This window comes from Macadamia integrifolia, chromosome 1, assembly GCF_013358625.1.
Source record: "Macadamia integrifolia cultivar HAES 741 chromosome 1, SCU_Mint_v3, whole genome shotgun sequence".
Classification (NCBI taxonomy): Eukaryota; Viridiplantae; Streptophyta; class Magnoliopsida; order Proteales; family Proteaceae; genus Macadamia; species Macadamia integrifolia.
This window is the reverse complement of record NC_056557.1, coordinates 27,160,231-27,171,208: the sequence shown is the minus strand read 5'-3', so window position 1 is coordinate 27,171,208 and position 10,978 is coordinate 27,160,231. Positions and strand designations below refer to the sequence as shown.

Sequence of the window (10,978 nt, the reverse complement as noted above, 5' to 3'; positions counted from 1 at the left end):
CCCCCCCCCCCCCCAAAAAACTAAAATATTTCCCTCAGGTGACTATTGCATATGCGGTGTTCGACCACAATTGCTGGTTCCTCAGACTAACAGTATTTAAAACTGAAAAGAGAGAATCTACTAAAAAAGACTCCAGTTTTTGTAGGAGCTTAGTTCTCTACAGCAGGTGATGCAGAAATTTTTCTTCAGCACCAACAACACATAGCCTCATGGGTTTGCAACTTTTATTCTGTTATCAAGGTTAACCGGAACAAGATCTTGCAAACAAGGTCACATCAGATTGTGTATGCGATAGAAAATCAGAAGCAACGAAATTTATTGAAAAAGGAAAAAAGTATAGACAGAAAGAGTAGACAACAGTTAATAAATAGGAAATCACGAAGATTAAGATTAAATGGAGATGGGAGAAAAAAAACAAAGGAAATTTTTAACTAGTTAGATCAGGTTGATACTCAAAAAGTATATGAAGATCACATCAGTAAATAGCCTAATCGTAAGAAAAGGTCCTCAATAACCTCCACTGTGGTTTAAGTATTGGGTTTGGAACAACGTTTTCTGTTTCTGACGTGAGCACCTTATGAAATTGTATATGCCACACAATAATGTATGTATAGGATCAAAGAGCACAGAAAAGTCAAACAACAAGCATACACAAGAGAGACAAGAAATTTACATGGTTCGGGAAAACCACCTACATCCACGGAGTGAGATCAAACTTTCCCTTGCAATTTGATTCCCAAACTCTGTACGTCTCTCTCTCTCTCTTCAAAAAAACTACCTTGCTTGGAAGACAACTTTTTTTTTTTTCTTGAAGAGCTAAGAAAAATTCATTAACTAAGAGTGTGTGAATCACGAATTGGTGCTATCGTTCAAAACCAAGTTATGCAAAATCTGAGTCATGTCCCATTCTCTGTCATTTGTCTGTCTTGTTGGGGATTCTTTACTATAGAATCATATGAATAACCCCATTGATGTTAGAATACAAGAATCATAAACCAATCATAAAAGATTAACCATGGGTGTAGTCCCTAAACCAAAAACACACAAACATATAGATTTATCCCATACATGATAATCAATGGGAGTAGAAGAATACTTGTGTGTAAGTTTAGAATTCCCATAAGTATTGATCACGTAACTCTCTCCCATGTGCTTGAAGATTAATCCCATGAAGATTGTAATAAAGAACTACACAATGGAGTCCCAGCCGCTAAGATCTTCTGCAGCCTTTCACCCTTGGAATACTGTCACATGCACTATTCCTGTGGGGGAACCCGTGCTTTCAAAACTATGAAGCTGTTAAAGTGACGGCTGCAAGGACCTTTAGCTTCTATTTATAATAGAATCCTTAAAACCCTAATTCATTCTCACAATGGATTGGGCTAGGAGTTTCCTAATCAGAGTGGGTCTATTATTGCTTAGGCCCAATGGATCAATCGGTATCAGTTAAGCCCACATAAAAATCCTAACATGTCTCAGACCGTGGAGAAGACTTCTATTATTTGCCTCAATATTGCTTCCTTCTTCCTTAAAGCACAAAACAAAATATGCAGTCAGTCCAAACTTCGGCTTCCACCCAACCTTGTGCAATTGCACATTTTAGTCCTTGGAATAGACCCCTAGCCTCTGACTCTAGTGCACAACTTGCAACACCAAACTTTAAAGAGGCTACAATAAAAGTAGCGTTATGAAATAATACTGAGGCCTAGTCAACATCCCTAAAATGTGTGTCATAGCTCTGGTCACAAATGATCACTGGTTTATCACTTCCCTGAAGTCTTTGATAATCTAACAAAATAATATGATTTGCAACTTGAAGCAAAGGAATCCAAAATGAACATCTATAAGACACGAAGGACTATCAGAAAGTGAATCCACCAGCGAAACCGCAATGAAACGAGAGCAGCCAACATGCACAAAAAGTAACTTTAATAACAGAATTCACCAAGCACCATCTTTTGCTGCTATTTTTTTGTTTTCTTAAGATATGATTGTCCAATATTTTAGAAACAAATAAGGCATTGATTTGTTGTACATAGCAGTTATGTGATTGGATGGGTTAAAAGACAACAAACTGACTTGCAAGAACCAATCTTTGTAGGCGTCTTCAACATCTTTTGCTGCTATTTTTTTTTTTTCTTTTCTTTTAACATCTTCTGTAGCTAGTTGCTACACCCAAAGCAGGGTTTGTCAAATAAATTATTGATTTCTAGCAGCCTAATGTTCTATCTCTAGAAATGCTTGGGGATAGTATTTGTCTTTTCCCTGTTTATTTGTTTTTCATAATTATCATTGAGTTTGTAAGCACGTTGCAGTTTCAGGTCATATTTTTTTATGATTTTTTTTTCATATAGGTATGATTACCATTTGGAACAAATACCTTTGGCTATCACGTTGGTTTCCAAGACATAATACTAATGTAATTCCACCTTGGCAGTTATACATGTTAAGTAAGATTAGGATTATTTTAAGAAGTTTGCTTTTATTATTTCTAGAGACACGTGAACAACGACTAACTGTAGGAATTAAGTAAATATTTTTAAACTTGAAACTAATGAATATAAAATAAATTTTATACTTTCTATTTTGTAATAAATTATCTTATCTAGTGGATCTAGTTAATTTCCTTTTTTTTTTTTTTAAATGGCAAAAGTGATCGATACACATCAATCCGATAAAGAGCGGGATTAAATCGCTGATACCGATAACGATACCAATAGTGATAAATAAATCCATGGCTGAGATCCGCTATTGCTTTGAAAACCCATCGATGACCTATTGTCCGGACAAGATTCCAGCCCTTTATGTTACTGCTATAAATTCGGATACGGAAGCTGTCCAAACCATGGTTTTAAAACTCGGATCGCATTAATCAGTATCGGCCGTATCCATTGATCCCGATCCTGACCGATCCACTATTTTGACATAAGGGTAAAATGGTAATAAAAATAAAATTTTCATTGAAAAAACAGCTATCCAACACGGTCCGATCTAGGGTGATCTGGATCGGTACCCGCCTTACCGATCCCGAGTTTTAAAACCTTGGTCCGAAATCCGATCCCACCGTTCCATAACAGAAAAAAGCAGAAATTAACACACACAAAGATGTGGAGAGAGAGCGGGGGAATCACAAGAATATAGAGGAGAGAAGCGAAGAGGATGGTACGGTATCGACCGAGAAAAGCGTCGGCGACGAAAGCTCCCAAGAGAGGTAGCATCGACGCAGCCCCCAACCAAGCGTTCACATTCTCCGCCGCCGTCACCGTTGATTCCCGTAATGGCCCCGTCAAGTAGGTTATCAGGTTTGAACTTATCCCAAAATACGCAAACCTCTCCGAGATCTCCACTCCTGTAATCATCAATCTCAATTAGTTTTTAGCTCCAACTGAGTTTGAAGCCTGAAAACTTAAAATTTAAGCTTAAACCTTACCGATGATAAAGGCGGCAGATCTCCATCCGCCGGTGTCGGATCTGTTCACCGGACGGCCTTTGTAGTCGACGACGCCTTCCACAGTCTCCGTCTCTCTTAGCAGCGGCGAACTCGCATCGCCTGTCGACGCTGTTGCAGATTCCGCCATTTTTTACAAACTCAAGCTCGCCGCACGAGGTGCTTCGCTTTCGTCTCGCTTTTGTCTTTTTGTCAGACTCGTCTCTTTCCTCTGGAAAGAGGGGTTTGAAATTAAGTTCGGACCGTTTGGTCATGTTGGATTGGAATAACGGTGGGACCCATAAACACGTGTTCCAATCATAATTGATCTGGGAATTTAAATGTGGAAATGTGAAAGCCGAGTAAGGATTTTACCGTAAAAAAGTGGAAAGAGTACGGATTTTGATACGATGGTCCCATTTCCACGTGCCTTTAATATAGTAGCGGTGGCACGTGCTACAATTCTTTGCAATACCCCAACTACTGATATTTAAATTACTGGCACGTAAGATGATGACACGTCATCCTCATATGACAACGTATTGATAGCACGAACCCGTCCTAACCCTCTTGAGTCCCAATCCTATCTAACCTGGTTATGAGGGTAAATTCGATCCAGCCCAACCCAAGATTGGATCTGAGTTGAGATCTAAGCCCAATCTGCCCTGACACAACTCGGCTCAATTTTAACCATGATTAAATATTATATTTCGTAATAGTATTTCTTTTTTCCTAGGCCCACATCATGTGTTACACAAACATTACATGAGCTATCTGCATGACTTCAACCCACATCATGTGTCTATATGACTTTAACCTATATTATGTATTACACAAGCTACATACTCTTACCTATTGAGTTAAGACGACCAAATGACCAAATTATTTCCCTCATTTTCTTTACATATGTTATCTTTGTGCCTCTAGTCATGTATTGATAGGAACTTTAGATACAGTAGCAATCATGAAGAATTGGGATAAGATTTGGCCTGTCCAAAATTTGGGAGATGTGGTGATGTCAAACAATTAAAAGGTCTATCTTATAATCAAACTGACAATCTCGCTTGATGCAAATTTATCTTATACCTCTTTGGTAAGTATAGACTTAACATATGTGATCCTTAGTAAGAAAAAAAAAATGCAAGACGAGTCAGGGTTAACCCGACACAACCCTAACCCAAATAGGGTTGGGTGTAAGCGTGAACCCCTATCGGGTTGGGTTGGGTTTGGATTGAATTTTGAGAACCTAGGATTGAGTTAGGGTTTTAAAAAACCCGACTTAGTTTCACCCCTATACCATAGTAGGGCCAAACAAACTGGATCAGCAATGGAATTCAGCCTGGGTTGGGCCAGCCTAAGATATCTTTTTCAAGTTTATCAAAGGTTTTAGGTAGATGAGAGGATCCCAGATAGGGGTGGTAAAATGGCCTGGCCAGCCCTAGCCCGCCCTAAGCCCAAGTAGAGCCTGACCTGAGCTTTTCAGCCTATGGGGTAGGCCTTGGGCTGGGATTTTAAAGCCTGAGGCTAAGCTGGGCCGGATTTAAGCTAAAGCATTGGGCTGAGCCAAGCTTGACCCCAGTCCGATCCAACCCAATTCTATATGCTATGCGTATTAAAAATTTATATTAATATACCATCATCTCCACATACGCACCATCAAATTCCATATGGTTTATACTAATAGCATGATAACATTTATATATTTTTAATTCACCCACACGCTCATATTGTTTTTCTAAAATGCAAATGGCATAACATTACACACACTATTTTTTAATTCAACCATACATCATACTATTGACGAGCCTATGGCACAATAGTTAAGTTGCATTATTGCAACATGTTAATCACATGTTTGACATTTAGAAACAATCTCTCATGCAAAACAGGATGTAAGACTGTGTACATTTGGCCCTTCTAGACCTTACAATAGAGGGAAGCTCGCGCACTGAGTTGCTCTTGCTCAAAGCCTGACTGAGATGGATTGAACCCAATAATATTGAGTTTGGGCTGACATATGGGCTGGACATAAAGCTGAGTTAAGAGACCTTGGGCTTGAATGGAATTTTAGAAAACCCAACCCATTAACGCCCCAGCCATTCCAAAGATTCATCACCAGGCCAGTGATGTTAGCGTGATCCTTACTTGGGCAAACTTTAGAGGAAGATGAACTCAAAACTATTTAATGATATTTTTTATGGGTACTATTTATTGAAATTGATAAGCAGTTTATTAATACTAACACTGTTGTTGCTGATACCTTGCGTGGGAGACTTTGTCTATTTGATGTAAGACAGAATGGCCACATTCCAATCTCTGGCTCTCTGGGCTCTGTGGGTCTGAGGCCGTAGGTTGTATGCATATTCTATATTAGTAATATCTATTAAAAAAAAAAAAAAAAAAACTACTATCTTATCCGAACTAAGTAAGGTCAGCTACATTGATCTTTACCCTTCAACAACGCAATCTTATCCCAATTATTAGAAAATTTGTTAGTTTGATATTTTATACATGATCTCAATTGTTTTTATAGTGTATTTATATCATATAAATTAATTTAAATGATTCATATTGGTTGGTCACAAATTGGACCTGGATGTTGGTGTTTCAACTTTCAAGCCCAAAAATATCATATATCTTTATTGGGCTTAAAAAATTGGATCGTTTCTAATTGAGCCTAGAACTGTTAACTCAAATTTAAAAGAAATAATATATATAAATTAACCAAAATCGAAACTGGTTTTACTTTTTAACAATAACTATTTTCTTATTTGTATCAATTTAAGATATTGGAACCATTTAATAAATTATTCAATTTTTGAATTTTACACTTCATACATTGAACCAAATTGAAATTGAACGTCCATGAATGCTTGTAGAAAAATGGATCCCTATTTGAAAAGCCAATCAGATCGAATTCTATACTGGTTCAGCTTCGATTTTATGTTTTTATGAACCGGGTAAAAGCAAAAGTGATCAGATCAATGTATAAGATTGACCAAAATTGGAAAAAAAATCCAATATTTTTATACCTTTTTTATTTTATTTTATTTTATTTTTATGTATGAAAACCAAGACTGATCGACAAATAGACCATTAAGAAAAACGATAAAGAACTTAAATCAATCAAATCCATCATTAACAGTTTTTATTTGAACGTTAGAGACCAACTCCTTATCGGTCCAGTTTTGGTCTAACCCGAGAGGGAAAAAAACGAAAAATAGTTAACCAAAAACTTGTTTGAACCGACCATTTGACACCCATAGACATTTGTGAAGGAGGTGAGCAGAAACTAGCTCATCCTACCTTTCTTGTTGAGGGCCCATAGGCCACTAGGATAGCAACCCAAGAGGGGAGCAAGGGGGTGGTGTCCCACCTCCAAGAGGAGAAGGCGGCCAGGGGTGGGAGTATTTTTTGGGTGGGGGGGTGGGGGCGAGGAATGGGGGAATAAGAGGATGTCTAACATCTGATGGGGGAGGAGAGTCGAACAAGAAACCTCTCCTTAGGACTTAGACTAGTTTTGTATCACAACTAACAGCCACCACCATGCCAAGGGGCACTTCCTTTATCAGGAGATGTTTGGTTATCTTGAAACGTAGAATTTTGCTAATGGAAAACACCCTCAAATTTGAGTGTTGCAATCAAGAAATTATTCTTGGGGCTCTCTTTTTCTGTTATTTACCTCGGAAAGTCTACCTTTCTCAATAATAAAATCAAAGAATTACCTATGGCTATGTTTGGTTGTAAGGGGAATTAAAGGGAAGGGAAGTGAAATTTTCATACTTAAAATCATTACCCATGTGACTTTAATATTAACTTCAAATCATTCCTTATTTGGTTATAAAATTTCACTTTACTTTGCATCCAAAACCCTTTGTTATAATATGTAAAATAAAATTACATGTAAAATATATCATTACTAAATATAGTTAAAAAAAATTAAGTAGTTTATACAATCACATGGAGTAATGATTATAAATATTTCTTTTAAAGTATGAAAATCTCACTTCCCTTCCCTTTAAATTCCCATTGCAACCAAACAGAACCTATGCAATTGGTTGGCGCATTGTTGGTAGAGTAAAGGCTCCCAGGAGGTCATGGGTTTGAACTCTTGTGTTCACCTTGTGCCACAAGGCACACCTCTCTCTCTCTCTCTCTCTCTCTATACTTCTGTATGAGCATGGAGAAACAAGCCCATTTGTCATTTGTCATTTGGAAATTCTCAGCTCAGCCTCACACCTGGCCCAATTGATCCACATTTCGCTTAGAGCAAAAAAAGATATGACCCAATTGATAAATGGGCTTTTGTGGGTTAATTATCTGAGACATGGGCCAAAAGGGTAGTGTAGACCCTCTAACTCTAGCCTTAACAAATCCAGTATCTAGATTCCAGACTGACCAAGTCAACCCCATGTCCTACTCAAACCTGTCAACACCTCCCAAATTGCCTAACCATATATCTTAACCTTTAGGTTGGGGCAGATTATAGAAGGTCTAGGTTCAGGCATGCCTACCACGTTGGGCAAGTTCAAACACGAGGTCTGCCTTCTTAGTCCCTAAGAATTGCCCACCGTCGTTGGTTCAAACTTGGGCCAGGCCTAAAGCCTTATATGGTTTGATTTTAGCCCTTTTTTTTTCCTACTCGAGCTCTTACCTTTTCAGGATTTTATCATTGCCAATGTTAATTACTTCATTTTGGTTGACATTGTTGGCGGTGGGGAATGTGCGATAAACGCACCGTAAAATATATAATACAGTTTTCAACAAATACACACAAGAGCGGGTTTAGGGTTACTCAAAATCCTCAAATGCATATTCGCTTAGGGGCTGCAACAATTGAACGGCTACCTTGCACAGGCAAAGAAGATCAATTCAATAGAGATGTTCTTCCCAAATTAGGGTTTCACAAACCCTCACACTCAAAAGAGAGAATTTTTTAGGGATTCAGAAAAAAATAAAAATCATGGGCTATTCATGATATTTATAGTCTCTCTCTCTCTCTCTCTCTCTCTCTCTCTCTCTCTCTCTCTCTCTCTCTCTCTCTCCTTGCTATGTATACACATTAAGGGTGTCAAATCGAAACCGAAATCTAAAACCAAATCCAGTTTCGAACCGAATACCCTGAACCAAGTCCAATCCATTATAATATGGTTAAATCCTAGATCGAAAATAAGTATTTATAATTTGGTTCGATCCGGATTTGGATTTATATTAAGAACCGTCGGATCTAACCAAAACTAGACCGAATAACTAACTGTCACTTTTTCCTCTTTGACTAAAAACTTGATGTAACTTATATAGAAACCCGACATAATTAATCACCTAAATGATAAATCATCTTATAGAGTTGTAATTATAGTCCAATTGTAAAACCCTCTCTTTTTTTGAGTTCAAGACTCATGAACCGTGAGTTAAATAATCTACTTAACTGTAACTCTTCAAGTTTGAAGTGTTATGTTCTTCCTCTTCTCACAAATAGTATAACAGTGACTCTTTGTCTTAGACAAAACTGCAGTCGCTAAAAGCATCCCTTCTTTCTTTTCTCATGATTTTCTGGTGGCCAATCGGTCGATTCTTCTCAACAACATTGTAGGTCAGTTTTCCATCTCCTACAACGTTGCACTTGTTTGATCTTCAATCTCCAATAGCATTGCAGCTTTTTGTATGAACTTTCTTATCCTTTTGATATATGTGTGTTTTTTCTTGAAATGGAACTTACAATTTATTGTTGTTTATCCTGTAGATATAATGTTGGGACTCATCCAATCTGCCACATTGTAGATAATTGGGTGTTCGAGACAAATCTCAATGGGCCATTGAGCTAGGAACCTTTGCCCTTGTTTATTGCTTGTTTCTGAATAGGAACCAGAACCGGACCGAAATCGAATAGGTCGGGTACGAGTACCAATTTTCAGAATTAAGACAGGACTTGGTCCGGTTCTAGATCACACTAATAGTTCTTGGAATCGAAACCAGAACCGGACCGAATACCTTGTTTCAGACCGATTGACACCCTTAATACACATAATGCTTTCTAATAGTCTCACATACTATGTGTGTAAGCCAAACTAATGTGACCCTCTAGGGTGTTCCCACTTATATTGCACAACATGAGTCTAATTAATAACAAGTGTAGCAACGATAGAAATAACATGCAACTACCTAAGCGATAAGAAACAATACATTTAGTTAGTCCCTCGACTTTACCAACATCGCATGACAAGCTTATCTTCGATGTTTGAATATTTGCAACAAAGGCTTTTGAGAAAACCAACAAGGAGGAAAATACATTGCAGATTAGGGATGCAATTCAGGCCACCTATGAATTTTGAATATGGTTGAGCCCAAAGCTTGTAGTAATGTAGTTCAAATTTGAAGCATCTCATGTTGTAGCCACTACCTACCATAATGTTCACCACTCCCACCAACCAACCAACCGAAAAAATAAGAAAGAAAGAGGTAGTATAGGGCACCTTACTTTCTCCCACTCTGCAACACACCTATGTATTTTTTTTTTTTCTTGGGCCCAATATATTTCTGGTAGAAACCTATCTACAATTTCTAAGAACCTACACATCATGCAACCAAAGATTCTCATAATAGAAGCAGATATTTGTATCTTGCTTGCCTACTTTATTGTACTCTTATTCATTACTTTAGCAATTAGCATCTCTTTCATTGAGATTAAAGATCTACTTTATTGTGCTATTAGTCATTAATTTAACAATTAGCATCTCTCTCATTGAGATTAAAGATCTTGGGTAGCATTAGATTATGAGCATTTAAAAATTTATGTAATTTGAGTTTTATTATCTTATTTGGTAAGTAGGTGCTTAAGCAGATTAAGAACACCTTCAGCTCTGATTGCTTATTATCTTTATAAGGATAAGTCATTTATTGCAGTGGAAAGTTTTGGTTCATGGAATCTGATGGTTGGAAAGAAACAACTTTTCTTTTTCATATTCTCTTTCAAAGATTTTTTTTATTCCATTTGGCTTTACATCATAAATGGTGACCTTTTAACTACTATAACAATGACTTTTGATTCTTCAAAGGCAACCAAGTGAGCCAACCCACCCATATAGTATTAGGTTGCTAAAAAAAAATCACATATGGTATTAGACTGTAAAGTATTTAAACTGTGTTCTGCTAGGTTGGCTGTTGGTAATGGGTCCAAGCTTATAAGAAAACTTCAGCTTCGAAGCTAGCATTTTTGGCCTTATGGGTTAAATGTTACATTTTTCTAGCATCACAGGGAGGATTCAAGAAAGCCACCATCGATTTATGTGGAAGGGTATTGTTGCTGCAGATTCTCACTCCTAGATGACCTGCAACAAATCAGATGAGAAACTATCCCGGAGTGGACGACACTCTGATGCCTAAGTCAGTAATAGTGTTTTGGAGAGGAGAAATGGGAAACGTGGAGCTCAGAATGTTCTAATTGCCTTACCATTAATATAGTATATTACCATTGATCTTCTTGAACAATGGTAACAACGATTGCAACAGCGGAGTTCGGATCAGGTCCTCATACGAGCATGCGACAGCCAC

The 10,978-nt window shown here is 37.6% G+C and overlaps 1 protein-coding gene across 1 annotated transcript in view; it reads right to left on the bottom strand.

Annotated features, from left to right (window-relative positions):
* LOC122082468 (protein NRT1/ PTR FAMILY 5.10-like) overlaps positions 1–3,660 on the bottom strand; it is a 5,758-nt gene extending 2,098 nt beyond the window's left edge. Inside the window, exons 1-2 of the mRNA XM_042650062.1 lie at positions 3,431–3,660; positions 3,132–3,349 (exon numbers count right to left, since the gene is read on the bottom strand). Coding sequence (XP_042505996.1) covers positions 3,132–3,349; positions 3,431–3,578 — 366 coding nt within the window. The 5' untranslated portion in view covers positions 3,579–3,660. The remainder of the gene's footprint in view (positions 1–3,131; positions 3,350–3,430) is intronic.
* Positions 3,661–10,978: the final 7,318 nt, after the last annotated feature.